The 14897-nt window shown below is 43.2% G+C and overlaps 1 protein-coding gene across 3 annotated transcripts; it reads left to right on the forward strand.

The window, feature by feature from the left end:
• The first annotated feature begins 7738 nt into the window (after positions 1 to 7738).
• On the forward strand, positions 7739 to 14368 carry SMIM8 (small integral membrane protein 8). 3 transcript variants are annotated; one of them, XM_063150620.1, is made up of 5 exons: positions 7739 to 7779; positions 8850 to 8991; positions 9903 to 10065; positions 10892 to 10935; positions 11237 to 14368. In XM_063150620.1, exons 2-3 carry the CDS (start codon positions 8872 to 8874, stop codon positions 10059 to 10061), a joined length of 279 nt encoding a protein of 92 aa, XP_063006690.1. In that variant the 5' UTR covers positions 7739 to 7779; positions 8850 to 8871; the 3' UTR covers positions 10062 to 10065; positions 10892 to 10935; positions 11237 to 14368. The 3 variants fall into 3 exon arrangements, with proteins under 3 accessions (XP_063006690.1, XP_063006689.1, XP_063006688.1); XM_063150619.1 differs by lacking the exon at positions 10892 to 10935; XM_063150618.1 differs by lacking the exons at positions 10892 to 10935; positions 11237 to 14368 and having other exon boundaries at positions 9903 to 10256.
• The last annotated feature ends 529 nt before the right edge of the window (positions 14369 to 14897 follow it).

A 14897-nucleotide genomic window follows, 5' to 3' on the forward strand; every position in this document is an offset into this window, starting at 1 on the left:
CAAAGGGATCCAGGAAGGTTGGACATATTTTAAGAAGGAAATCTCAGAGGTCCAGGAGCAGGCCATTGCTGTGTGCTGGAAGATGAGCTGGTGTGGAAGAAAACCGGCCTAACTGAATAGGGAGCTTTTACTGAAACTCGAGGAAAAAAGGAGTTTGTGACCTTTGGAACCAGAGGCAGAAAACTGAAGAAGTGCACAAGAATGTCATTAGGTTATGAAGAATAAAAATAAGAAAGGCAAAAGCTCAGCTAGAATTTGATTTGGCCACTGCTGTGAAAGATGATAAAAAGTGGTTTCATAAATACATTAACAACATAAAAAGGGCCAAGGAAAATATCCATCTCTTACTGGCTGCAGAGGGGAACACTGTAACCAAAGTTGAGAAGAAGGCTGTAGTACCTGATGCCTTCTTTGCTTCATTCTTCAACAGAAAGACCAGTGATCCTCAGGGCAACCAGGCTCCTGAGCTAGTAGGGACAGGGAGCAGAGCAGACCCCCTGCACTGCAACAGGGAGTAGCTGGTGGACTGCCGAGCCATTTGGACCCTCACAAGTCTGTGGGACCAGATGGAATTCATCTGAGGGTAGCGAGGGAGCTGAAGAGCTTGCCAAGCCCCTCTCCATCACTTACCATGAGCCCTGACTAACTAGGGAGGTCTCAGTGGGATGGAGGTTGGCCAGTGTGACTCATCACAAGAAGGGTTGGAAGGGGGATCCAGGAAACTACAGAGCAGTCAGCTTGATCTCAGTGCTGGAGAAGGTTATGGAACAGAACATCTCGAGTGCCATCATGCAGCACATACAGGACACCCAGGGGATCAGACCCAGCCAGCCAGGGGGTAGGGAAAACAGGTCCTACCTGACCAACCTCATCTCCTTTTACAACCAGGTGACCCACCCAGTGGATGAGGGAAAGGCTGTGACCTGACCTTCAGCAAAGCCTTGGAAATCGTTTCCCAGGGCATTCTCCTGGCAGCCCATGGCTTGGACAGGCACACTCCTGTCCTGGTTTAAAACTGGCTGAGTGGCCAGGTTCAGAGAAGGGCGGTGAACGGCGCTGCATCCATTTGGCATCCAGTCACTAATGGTGTCCCACAGGGATCAGTATTGGGACCAGCCCTGTTCAACATCTTCATTAATGACTTGAACAGGGGGACAGAATGCACCCTCAGAAAGGCTGTGGATGACACTAAGTTGAGTGGGAGTGTTGAGGCTATCTACTTGAGGGCAGGAAGGATCTGCAGAGGGATCTGGACAAGCTGGATCAATGGGCTGAAGCCAATTTTATAAGGTTCAACAATAAACACTTCCACCCCTGGAGGCATTTAAGAAATGACTGGACATGGCACTTAGTGCTATGGTTTAACTGGCATTGTGAAATACAAAGCTGTGTTTTGTGTCAGGTACATACAGGCAATGTGTGTATTTGTGATTGTAATATGTGTGGAAACTGACCATGGGACAGTTAAGAGGACGAATTCTAATAATAACTGAGAAAAGTAAAGCATGGAAGAAGGCCTTTGAACATATCTTTTGTTTGCAATTAACCTTATAAGTCTTAAGTTGATTTAGGAGCATTTGAATTAAAGCGTTAAGGATGTCGCTTTTTGATAGGAATTTTCTGCTTGTAGTTAACCCTTAAAGAGTTTTGCAATAATAACCTTTTGAAGTATAATTTTAGAATATTGCTTGTAGTAAGGCTCTTTGAAACGACAGCTTTAGAATATATAAAAAGGAAACGTGCTTATCTCACGCCTTAACAAAACAGTGAAAAGCAGCTTGAGAAAGGAAGATGACCATCAACTCAAGGATTAATAGTTTTGACCAAGGGAAGCTGGACATCACTGTTATGAGATTTATAGTCTTTGCAATCAAAAGGTGGACCCACATCTGGAGAACTGGACCTCACCAGATGGGATACTTCTTCCTTCTTTCAGAAACCGGACCCCACCATCTGGGGATACTCCTTTCTGGGATATATCCTGAGAAAAACTAAATCACAATAGTGGATAGAATTGTGATGTAAAAATTTGGAATAGAAACCACTGATGAGTAAAAATTGGGAATAGAAACTGCTGAGAAAGCTTATGGGTACCCCTATAAATACCTGTAAGCCTCAACTATGTAGTTGGCGGGAAAACTTCCCCCACTGTACCCAGCGCTGTATTGCTCATACTTTACCATATTAAATAATAAATTGATTGCTGCTTGAATATTGGCCTAATCAAGCTTCTCATTTATAACAACATCCATGTCAGTCAGACATTGGATTCACAGATCACAGAAACCAGAAGGGACCACAAGGACCATCAAGTCCAGCTCTTAAGTAAATGGCCCATCCAGGGATTGAAGCCACAACTTCAGTGTTATCAGCACCATGCTCTAACCCGCTGAGCTCCTCTCAGGATCAATGATCTGGAGGTATTTTCTAACCTTAACGATTCTATTATTCTGTGTGGTGGTATTTATATACTGAAAGACAACTGTAAGGTGTAGAAAATCTGAAGAGTTCCAGAATACTGAGTCAGATTCACTTACAACAGAGTTTGTTCTGTTGAAACTGTGAAATTTCTACCCTCTGTCGTCTTATTAGGAGCTGTATTCCCTGCCTGAGATTAGAAGGGTGCCTACATTACAAAGGATTTTAAGTTCTCACAGCTTAAACTGATTGGGAGTCCTGGTGTCAGAGGCAGAGGTTAGTCGTGGTCCGTGCCTCTGCTTCCAACTGCCTTCCCAACTGCATTGCCCTGCTTACATTAGACTGAAAAATAAATTTTATTATTTTTTTCTTTTCTGGCAATGGACCAGGGAACAAAATTGGCATACTGCAAAGCTGAGCACTTATGACACTGCATGCAAAGAAGTCCAGAGCAATTACAAGTGAAAAGAGGTCTCCCCTTGCCCTTCCTTTTTGGAGATGCAGTCTTAGCTCAAATTTGTCTTTAAACCTCATGTAAGGCACCTGACTGTACATTGTTGTAGTGAGAAAATTCAATGCTGCATATGTTTCTCTGCTCTTCTTTTGTAGTAGAAACCACCTTTTTCTTTCTAGAGGGGATGCTTTGAGTTTTGATATTCTGTTCCTAGTCAGAACTAATTTACCCACTCAAAAATGAAAGTAGAACCAAACAAAGTGCCTTTTTCCTTCCAGTTGAAAAAGATTTATAAGCTTGATCAATGTTTGAAGAATAACAATTGCTTTAATCTTTGCTGGAAAGCACGGCTGAGTGATTTGTTTTGTCTCACAGGGACAGGGCTGGCTAACAAGTGTTATGGAAGACATACAAATAATGTTATGAAACAGAAGAGTCTCGGTTTTAAAAAGCATATTGCCTTAAAACTGCTTGGGATTGTAAGTGGTAGGGTCCCAAACAGTGTATGCTGCTGTCTGAAAACAGCTTTCTTTTAATGGGAACAACACAAAGGAGCAAAAGCTGCTGAAACTCAACATAAGGACTCTTGAGACTGACATGAGCAGAGCAACAACCACACAGAAAACCCTCAATACCCTCAGTGCCACCCCTGTCTAGCTGGTCTGTTTGTTTCTCATGCATTTATGTCCTTAATATAGCCATACTGCTTCACACGCCTCACTGCAACAACGATTACTCTCATCATTAGCTTTGAGCAAGGAAAGAAAAAGTACTTTTAATTACTAATTTTTGCCTTCTCTTCTCCCCCAGATTTGTTCAGCACAAAACAAAGTCCCGGTTGTCAACTCCAATTAAAATATTGTGAAACTCATGGTGCCTAAAATACTTAAAAATAATTTTAAAAAGTGCATTTCACGTTCATATATAAAACTCTAACAAACATGTGATGGCAGTTGCCCCTCTCACTATGAGTCACACCAGCGCTGAAGTTCCAGTGTCGCTGCAAAAAGAATTTTTTCATCCCACAAGAGCTCTGTAACTGTGTCTCTGAAGCAAGGATAAGCTTATCAGTACCTTGAGGCGCCCTATCTTTATTCTGAGGACAATGTGGAGCTCTGTTCTCGTGCAGCCGCTGAAACAAGCAGGGGCTGCGAGGTCAGCCCGCCGGGGCAGGAGGCTGCCGCATGCCAACCGCGGCTGCGGGGCACAGCGCCGGCTGCGCTCTGCCCTCTGCACAGCCCCTTCTGCTGCTCAAGCCATAAGGGCATGTGAGCCGCAAGAACAGCAGAAATCGCTCTTAGGTTGGGAACGGCTGTGGCACAAAGCACAACGCTGAATGCGGAATCCCAAAGGAATTTAGTTGAAAGGAAAATAAATCTCAGTAACAGGCTCAGGTTTAGAAAAGGAAGGGGGTTTTGTGTGATTTCTTTTCAGGAGAGATACTCGGATATTAAGAGGATGGGTGACTCAGAAATGCCACAGATGTTTACTATTCTACACTTTTATAAAGCCTCTCCTATAAAGCATAGCAAACAACTTCATAAGACTTAATGGATTGAATGTTTCAACATCCTTTGGGGTCAGATGATAGCAACATAATACTCACATTAAAGATAACATACAACACTTTCCCACAGACATAAAGCAAAACTAGGAACAGTAAGCAGTCTAAGCTTTTCATCACTGCACAGTTAATCTGGTTAGTTGGCACATGCTTAACATATGCCAAGTACCAGCATTCACATCAAAGCCTAAGCCCGTTTCTACATCCCTCTCTGCTTCTCTTTTTACACACAAAGCCTTATCCTGCAGCTCTGCACATGGAGAGTATATTCTCTTCAGCCAGTGGTGTTTTCTGTACAGTGTAGGACCTTCCCCTGTCAGTGATGCCTGGGACCTACCTGTCCTTTATAAGTGCTGGAGACTTAGCAGCAACCTAACAAACCTTGCCACCAATATATTGCAAATGTGTTCTGGCACAAACCCATCCTACCAAAATCTGGAAAAACCTGTCATGTCCCTGGCTGACTTTGGATCAGAAGTTTTATCTGCATGGGTGGTGTAACTGCTGGGAAGGGGTACATGGGCCAATAAGTGAGTGTGCTTTCTCTCTGTTGATGTAATTCTTTTGGCTTCCAAAATGTGGGGGGAAAAAGTGCTTGGGAGCTATAGGCAGAATAACTCCTATATTACAGTAAAACAACCTTCTTCCCCTCAGTAAAACCAAGCTACCTTCCCAAAAGCAAGCTCTTGCAAAAACCTCGTGCTGGCTTCTTTCAATTAGATAAATACGAAAACAAACAAAAGCAGCTTCACTCAGATTTTCTACTCAATAGTTTCCAAACAAAATCAGCTGCGTGGCATATGCCACCAAAACAATAGCTACCAGATTAGCAGATGGTATGTTGTGAATTAATTGTTGACACAAGCCCCAGACATACCACTCAATCCTCTCCTGACACCTAAACTTATTTCCCTATTATTTTTCTCACCTCATTATATTTGCTCACAACAAGAAAAAAAAAATTTAGATACTCCATCTGGATTTAGACATGAAAAGTTAACCTGCAATTTATTATTACTCTGCTATCTTTCAAAACAAAAAAAAAAGGCAGTTTGATTACTGCAGAATAAAAACATGGAACAAGAAGCTCTGTGAGCCTGGATACCTCTACATTTCATAGAATTATAGAATAATTAAGGTGGGAAATTATTTCTAAGATTATCAAGTCCCACTGTACACCTAGGGTCACTGTTTTCACCACTAAACCATGCCCACAACTGCCACATCCACATGCCTTTTGAGCCATTCCTAGGCAGCTTGTCCCAATGCCAGACTATCTTTTCAATGGAGAAATTTTCCCGATGAAATCCAAACTTCCCCGGTACCACATGAGACCATTTCCTCTTGTCTTGTCAGTTGTTACTTAGGAGAAGTGATCAACCCTCACCTCACTACAACCTCCTTTCAGGCAGTTGTACGGAATAATAAGGTCCCTCCTGAGCCACCTCTCCTCCAGGCTGAAAACCCCAGCTCCCTCAGTGTCTCCTCGTGGGACTTGTGCTCCAAACCCTTCAGCAGCTTTGTTGCCCTTCTCTGGACATGCTCCAGTGCCTCAATGTCCTTCTTGTAGTGAGGGGGCCCAGAACTGGACACAGCACTCGAGGTGTGGCCTCGCCAGTGCTGAGCACAGGGGAACAATCACTGCCCTGGTCCTGCTGGCCACACTATTGCTGATCCAAGCCAGGATGCCACTGGTTTTCTTGGGCACACTGCCAGCTTGTGTTCATCCACTGCTGGCCAAGACTTCTGTTTGTTCCCTCCAGCCTCCCTGGCTGCAGTAAGCAGACACTCCACCAAAGTCCCCTCACTCACCCTCCAGGTACAAAGGAGTGTAATCCAGGGCTGGTGAGTCCAGAGCTACATGTGCTAATCCAGCAGATAAACTGCTGCTAAAACTGTAATATTGTCCATCACATCTCGGTTCTGCCTGCCAGTTACCTAAGGGAGCACTGATCTGTGTCCCTCCTTACCCTACAGGTATTGTTTTTTCCAAAATTTCAATTTTCTCCCCTACTTTATAATATGGCTGAAAACTGCCCGGTGGCATTGAAGGTAGAAAAGAAGGCACAAGCAGTCAGAGGCAACCAGGCTTTGTTTCCTCTGGACTTCAAGCAATTTTATTAATTTTACTGTTTACAAATAAAAGGAAACAAAACATTATCACACAGCAGCATTTACATAACCAGGGGTTTCTAGGCACCCAACATCTTGGGTTTGGATTTGCACAACAGAAGTTGGACACTTAAATTGTAGCATATTTTCCTGCTCAGCCGACTGTACTCCAGAGACTGTCTCTACATGAATCTTCCTCATTCCAGCACTTGGGATCAAGTGCTGGAATGAGGAGCCTGGAACATGCTCCTCAGAGATATGGAGCTCCTGGAGTGAGTCCAGTGGAAGGAAACAAAGATGACTTAGGGACCTCAGCATCTCTCTCACAAGGAAAGGCTGAGGGAGCAGGGCCTGTTCAGCCTTGCGATGACACAACTCAAAGGGAGCCTCCACAGCGTCTGTCAGTCCTGCAGGGAGGCTGAGGAGAGGATGAAGGCAGGACTGGCTGTGACCATGGCCAGGTGCTAGGAGCTGGCCCAGCAGTGAAGGGCCCGTCCGATCCAGCCAGCTCCTCCCCCGGTCTCCCACTTATTAGTTTGGAATGCTGCGTTGTCTTCTGTGCCCTTCAATTTAAAAAGCACACTGAGGTGCTGGAGTGGGGCCAGCAAACAGCAAGAAGGCTCTTGAAAGGTCTAGAAAACATGTCTTATGAGGAACAGCCGAGGGAGCTGGGGTTGTTCATTCTCAAGAAGAGGAGGCTGAGGGGGCCTTTATGCCTCTCCACAACTCCCTGCAAGGTTTTGGGGCCGGTCTCTTCTGCCGTGCCTGCAGTGACTGAACTAGAGAGAACGGCCTTGAACTGAGAGAGGGGACGGACGTTTAGATTAGACATTAGAAAAATATTTTTCACTGTTAGGGTGGTCAGGCGTTGAAGAATTTCCCTGGGAAGCGGTGGAGTCACCATCCCTGCAGGAGTTCACGAGCCCTCTGGATCTAGCGCTGGGTGATTTAGTGCTTATGGGTTACAGTGGTAGTGCGGGGTGGACGGTTGTACTGAATGACCTGAAAGGTCTCTTCCAGCCTTGATGGTTCTATGACTTACGCAAACAGCTCGGCAGCCCGCAACAAACACAACGCGCTTCCCCCGCCGCCACACGGCTGAGGGAAGAGCAGGGGCGGGACCCGCTCCCTCCCCCGGCCCCCGGCCCGCGCCGCCGGCCTCCGCCCGGGAGGGGGCGCCAGCGCGCAGGCGCAGCCCGGCCCCGCGGGGAGGCGGCGCTGGCTGCGGGCGGTGAGTAGCGGCGGGGGTGCTATGGCGGGGTGGCGCGCACGGCGGTATCGCTCTCCCCGCCCCCGGCCGCGCCGTTCCGTGAGGCGGTGGAACGGGGGGAGATCCCCGGTGTCCCGGCAGTTCCCACTGGGCTCTCCCAAACTGGGGCCAAACTGCCCCCTTCGACCCGGTGGCGGCGCCAGGAGCCCCCTCTCCGCCCGGAATGGGGTTGTGCGACTGTCCTTGCGCTGCCCTTCCCTTCCCAGGGGATCCCCAGCACGCGTGTCTCCTCTGCCCCTCAGCAATCAGGGGTAGCCAGGACCGTGTTTTTCCACCTTTGCTCAGGTGGTCATAGAATGGTTTGGGTTGGAAAAAAATCATCTTTGGGTTAAAAATCATCTCGTTCCAACGCCCCTGCCAGGGACACGGACGCCTTCCACAAGATCAGGGTGCTCATAAGCCCCATCCGGCCTGGCCTTGAACACTTGCAGGGATGGGCCATCCACAGCTTCTCTGGGCAGCCTGTTCCAGTGCCTCACCACCACCTGAATAAAGAATTTCTTGTATATCCTAAGTAGCTGAAATTTCCCCTCTTTCGTTTTGAGCCCAAGGCATTTGCCCAGTGAGTGCAAAAGTGAGACCTGAGTGCTGGGCCTGCTGGGGTGGGTGGCTAAAGTGACTGCACTACAGTGGTGCTTGGGCTGGCCTGTTATGTAGAAGGTTTTTTGTTGAAGATTTTTTCCTACAATTGTCTTTTTAGCCAGTGGTCTGAAGACTGATGCTGTTTGGTCCACAGGTAGCTAAAGCATTAGTCAAAGACAAGTGAAAAACCCTAAGCCCATTATCAAGAGATTTAGATTTGCTGTATGAAGATGTGAATCTCCTAAGGTTAATTTTAGGATGCACAATATTAAGATCAAAAATTAGTGTGTGCAAGCTGGGAATGTTAGATGACACTAGAGGTGATCAGTAATATTTACACCAGCTAAAATTGATGCTGTAAGACAAACTGAGTGTGAATTTGCATTCAGTGAATGCAGCTCTTCCAGGTTTTTTACAGAAATTACACCTGTTTTTCATTCTACTTCTAGGAAATATTCAACATTAAGCAACATGTCTTCCACCAAACCTCCAAATGAAAATGAAACACCCAAAGAGAGAAAACCAGGACTGAGGAGTGTTCAGACAACTATGCTTTTCCGAGCTGTGAACCCAGAGCTTTTCATTAAGCCTGTAAGACAGTTGTTCTGAGCGAAACTAAATATGATTGAAAAGATACAGTTGCTTTAAAGTGATCATTACAATTCTCTGGGCATTATATAACTATCTCTTGTCATGCAAACCACTCAGAAATGCAACTAAAAATATTTTTACTTTTTTCCACTCTTGACTGTGGAGAGCACAGAACATTACATTGTTTGTTGCATTTCTATATTCTATATTTCATTGCTATATTGTCTGATTCTTTTGTACCTAGCCAGGTTGCTTTCAGAAAGACCTGTTTAGAGGTATATTACCCATGTAATTTGACAAGTTAAATAATACTATTATTAAGTAATAAAAACAACAGGAGTTGTTTTTAATATTTAAAAGGGAACAAATCATAGAATGCAAACTTTTTTGGTATGAAGTGAATTGATTTTTGATAGTTTTTCAATATTTTAGATTTTCCTTTTATAATTAAGTTGATGATACTCGGGTTTTATCTGCATTTGCAGAACCCAGAAATGAGTGAAAATTTGTGCATATAATAAGTATAGATTTAATAAAAGTGGATTGTAATCAAGCAGGACCAGAGTGCATTGTTCCCAGTAGAATATCCAGCCGAATTCTATTAAAAGTTTGTAGTGGAGACCTTCAGTAATTGATTTTATCTTGTTCATTTATACTCAGTCAGCATTTCCAACCAGCAAAATAGAGAGTACTGAGCAATGTGCTGCTCTGTCTCCAGAAAGAATCTTCCTTTTCAAAGGGAATTCCTTTCGCTGTCAGAAAATTCAGTCTGCAAGAAGGCAGTGATGATTTTTTGCAGATGTCACAATAGTTTACTGTTCAGTTTCTAAGCTGACATAGACGAATGTAATGTTTGAGTTTAATGAAAAATGTTTTGACTAAAAACATTTACCACATTTTTTTCTTGTCAGAACAAACCTGTGATGGCATTTGGACTGGTAGCAATTAGCCTCTGTGTGGCCTACCTTGGTTATTTGCATGCAACAGCAGAGAATAAAAAGGACCTCTACGAAGCAGTCGACAGTGAGGGGTCCAGATACATGAGGAGGAAAACTTCCAAGTGGGATTGAGAATGTAAGAAAGGAAATCAGTAAATCACTCACAGAACTTTTCCAGGCAACTACTGTTTTCTTCTCTATCCCTTGAAATAATGGAGAAATGTCTTGCTTGCTATTTAATCCAGTTCAATCCTTTATAAAATGTTGTGCCTGTACAAATAAACTGCAGTAAAGATACATCTGAAAATAAAAGTGATTTTAAGAATTGCCCTCTATGATCTCCACAGAGATCTTTGTCAGAAGACATGAAATCACTTTGGACTATCAGTGCTGGTAAATGCCTTAGAAACTGACATGATTGTTCAGCTTTCTCTTTGCTCTGATTAAATGAAGTCAGGGGTTTATGTTTTTCTTTTTTTTTAAACAGAATGAATAATATATTGTCTTTGAGAAGAAAAGTAGATATCTTGATCTGTTGATAACAGTGGTGCAAGTAAACTAATTTTAAGGCAAGGAAGATCTGATAAAACAATTGGTCACCAGTTTTATTTCATAAAGGAAACTGTAAAATACTGGCCAAAATAATCCTTGGATGCCTAATCTCCTCTTCCTAACAAATAAAAAAAGGTGAATCAGTAGCCAGATAGAGAAAAAGTGAAACAAGTACTTCTGTTAAGAGAAAGGTAGAAGGAACTCGGCCATTATCTTTCCTGTTTGGCACCATATGACAGATCAGTGAGCATGCTGGCTTCTGCCTGCCAGTTGATAGCTTCAGCTCCAGCTTGGCCAGAGCATGTGTAATATTTTTGACTAGTCAGCAGAACTGGTTTTATTTCAACTGCATTCAAAAATTTCATTTCTCTATATTGCAAAGTCCGTTATATGACGTTAATTTATTGCAGGTTACTGAACTCAGAATAAGGAATGGAAAGTCTAAAATCCCCAGGTACTTCTGTGAGTGTGGCTGGAGGGTGGGTGGGCATCGTGGCGTTTCCTAGCACATGTGGTGGTCCCTTGTGAGCCTTTGAGCAAACTGTACAGGCAGGTGTCTTCCTGTTCCAGCACTGAGTCCTTCTCCCATGAGCTTCCCAGCTGCTTCTGGGTGCCTGACGTCTCCAGACAGTGTCCCATTAACCAGACTCCAGAACATGTGGTGGGAGGACACATTCCAGGCTGTGGCCTGTTTCTGCCATGGACCCTTACTGATTTTATGTTGCAGCTTTCCATTCAGTTTCTTGTATTTGCAGACCCAACAAGGGCTCCCAGGGAGCTGAGAGACCTCTCTGTCGACCGTCTTCCAACCAAGGTGGCTTCTGTCAGGCCAGAGAAGGAACCTGCAGGAACTCCTGCTTTACCATTCTGGGAGTTGCTTTGGGTTTTATCAAAATATTTGGTACTGAAGATAAAAGTGATTGGCTGCCTTGAGGGACAGCAGTTGCACCATGGGATTTCTCTGTGTCTCTCTCCAAGTCCTTCACTTTGAATCTGTGACTTTACTCCTGTTCTTGTTTTATAGTTAACTGTATCTTAAATTCAGCGGGGTTTTGGTTAAACTGCCTCTTTCCTGAGAAGGGAAGTGAGCTCTACCTGTAATAAAGCTTTTTTTTTTTTTTTTTTTTGTAAAAGGGGTGTTTTTTCAGCCTTTAAAAGCAGATTCCTCTCTGGGAGCCTGCTGCCCTACATCAGCAAGGTTCCTGGGCAAATCTAAGTTTGCAGGTTTGCAGGTGAGGAAACTACTTGCCTTTTGATTTGTGAAGGAATTTCTCGGTGAAATGATCAAATATTCAGGACTCTCACCTGCTGTGCATATCCTGCAGAGTATTTTTTTGTATGTTAGTGAAGGATCTTTGGAATAAATCCGTTCTTTTAAAAATGATTGCACAGGATTTTAGCTCTTTTCAGTTCATTAAAATGCACAGGTCTGATATGTTTGCATGAATTTGACTAAATTATTCCCAAATCAGTGATACAAGTAAGTATTTTTATCTGTTTTTCTATAGGCTTCTGGAATACATGCTTTGATCCTCTGCAGATGTCTGCAGATGAATTGAAAGCCCATTCTCTTATATGAAAATAATGCAAGATTTGTGTTCTCAAGATTTTTGTGAACTGAATATGGATCTGGCAGTTACTGGGGAAAAGAAAGCAGGACTGGAGGCATGAAAGATAATAGACTGACCTGGACAGGGTGTAGGCATGTACATGCCAGTGACACTTCCTACAAAAGCTGTCTGAGATAGGGCTTCTTGAATGTTGGCTGGACTCAAATCCTGTTGACCAGGTTACTTCAGAACTGTGAGGTTGAAGGAAGAATGGATATTTAAATTTGTCCTTTTATTTCTTTGGCAGCTGTTGTACAGATAACTCTTAATGATACACAATTTATATATAAAAAAGAGAGCATTGCAAATACAGAGAGGTATGTGGTAAGTTAATAAATGTTACAGTATCAACACAGGCATTTGCTGCTTTAAGTTCCTGATTTTTATCATAAGAACAATGTATGTATAGGGATTAAAGGAAAAATAAACCCCACCCAAACAAAATTACTTTGATACCAAAATTTGTTTGCTCAGTTCTGGTGAGCACTGTGGTGTTTCTCCTTATGTGTCTGGAGAACAAACACACAGCACCAGTATGTTCTGTGTTTTTCAATTTCAGTCTTCAGTATAGTGATAATCATAAGGGATGATAACTGGCTTGACAAAAACTATGAGTCAAAATTATTTCCTCGGCAGAGACTCTTTGCAGTTTTTGCCAGTTCCTTACTGTCTGCTGACTTTCACATCTTTTACCAAGAAGAGCAACAAAATGCTATGATTAAAATATCCAAAACTGTAGCTGCTGTACTGTTCCTAAGATCTCCTTAGACTATGTGATGTGAATGATACTTGTTGGTATTCAACAACAAAAAGCAATTAAACAATTAAAGGGCCAAAGCCTACTGTGATGCTGCTTAACTATTACCAGGGAAAGTTAGTTCTTTGTGGGTGAAACCAACCCTTCCCCAGTAACAGTTGCTACATAGGAAGCTGCATTCAGGCTGGAAAGGGTCACTTCATGAAACCCTCCCTTATCATCTGTCTCCTGGCTGTTACTGAATTGTCAGAATGTTTAAATCCTAATTGGAAAGCAAACGTTTCAGCTAACTTGGTAAACAATTGCCAATGATTTTTCTCCTTTTACTAGCTTGCATGTTTTCTGTAGCAACAGTAAGTTTTGCCTGCAAATGAGATCTGTCAGGAGTAGAGTTCTGACACTCTAGTAACTATTACAGAATGACACTGGAACATCACAATGATTAGAAGTTCTGATCTGGATTCCTTTGTTGTGCTGTGTGTTCAAAAAGGGTACCACCACCTCCCAGTGCTGCTTTTGATCAGATTCAGGAGTATAAACCTTCCAGAACACAGCATTAAACTCATTGTATGATACTGGGAAGTTAATCTCTGAAATTCCTTTCTTTTATTGCAATCTGAGATTTAGGAAAACCCCAAGTCGTCTTGCTTCTATGTGTTCTGGCCAGTCATGAATGCATTAACATCTTAGTAAGAAAGAACTGCTGCATATTAGTAACTCCAGTATATTCAGGGAGGAAAAAGGTCAGCTGTTCTGCAGTGCATGAAGCATTCTGAGCTGGGCATAATGAAGTGTGAAAGGCAAAGGAGCTGCAAGACCATTAGCAAATGTTTTCTGAAGCTCAAGTAGTTAGGTAAGAACCATGTATGACTTAACATTTGCACAGATCATCCCATCATCCTTCAACAGGACACAGCTGGGACATTTAATCCTGAATCTCACCTCCTTACACCTGATTCTGGCTCCTGACCTTAGACTGAAGCTCTGTACAGTCTCTTGAGGTTTGATTTTTTTCATGGCATACCACAATGATAACCTCAGTGAGGAAGGGCTCATGGTAGCATTCATGTGTTTGAGGATCTAGGAAGAATCTGAAGTATATGCTGTGTCTGTCTTAGAAGTTTCTGATCAGCAGTGTAAAGTTTTGCAGAAATCATGTGGTGCGTGGCTTTTTAGTGTGTGTTGTGAAGAGGAATGTTATTTTCTGATTTAAGCAATATCAAGAGTTTATCAATGTCCTGAGAGCCCTGGCAGCAGAGTGAGTGCCATGCATGCCTGGGGGCATGAAGCTTCAGCCTTGCATTGACACTCACAGTGTGAAACACACCCAGAAGGCCAGAGGCCTTCTCTTTTTCAATTATTTTCTCTTCACTCCTTGATAAAATGGACAGGGGAAGAGCTGTGTCATCAAGGCACAACATGCTTTCATTTCTGTGGAAATAGCCAGCATGACAGAACTGAGTGCTTGACAACCAAGATTGTAAATCTGAATAATAATAAATAAATAACTTTAGTTTGAATTTTTTTGGAGATTTTTTAATGCTTGCCATAGCCAGGACCTTTATTCACCTGAGAGTTGAACTCTAGTGCCAGAAGAAGTACTTAGCCTGAAAAATCACTGGCTTTGTGCTTGATGAGATGTGAGCTTGAGCTGGCTGGATTTTTAATTCACTTTCAGAACATTTCACTACCTTTTCTTATTGCATGAAGTTTATGGACTTTATTGTAAGTTCATTGTCAGGCCTTGTTTCATGATTGTTGTTACATTTCCTAAGGGCAATAAAGTGCAGGCTTAACTTTAAATCTGTCCTGAAGGTTTGTGTCCATCAAAGCTCGGAAAGTGTATAACAGATTGGCTGGCTCTGGACCCTAAGTGAGGAGAAGGAAAACTGCCAACATACCATATATTCCTAAATGAAGCATGCCAGCTGTAGGTTTATGTTTCTCTATACGCTTGACTCATGCTTTATATGGCTTTTTGGATATCTGAGAAAAGACTAAAATACACAAAGAGCTCCTTCTGGATCTGAGCCTTCCTGCTTTCTGCAC

Source organism: Melospiza melodia, chromosome 3 (genome assembly GCF_035770615.1).
Source record: "Melospiza melodia melodia isolate bMelMel2 chromosome 3, bMelMel2.pri, whole genome shotgun sequence".
NCBI classification, from domain to species: domain Eukaryota; kingdom Metazoa; phylum Chordata; class Aves; order Passeriformes; family Passerellidae; genus Melospiza; species Melospiza melodia.

Bases quoted from the DNA above. Each gene is read 5' to 3' on its own strand.
- SMIM8 (XM_063150620.1), top strand. From the start codon at position 8,872: ATGTCTTCCACCAAACCTCCAAATGAAAATGAAACACCCAAAGAGAGA. The intron at 8,992-9,902 runs GTAAGACAGTTG...TTTTCTTGTCAG, and splicing joins CAGAGCTTTTCATTAAGCCT to AACAAACCTGTGATGGCATT.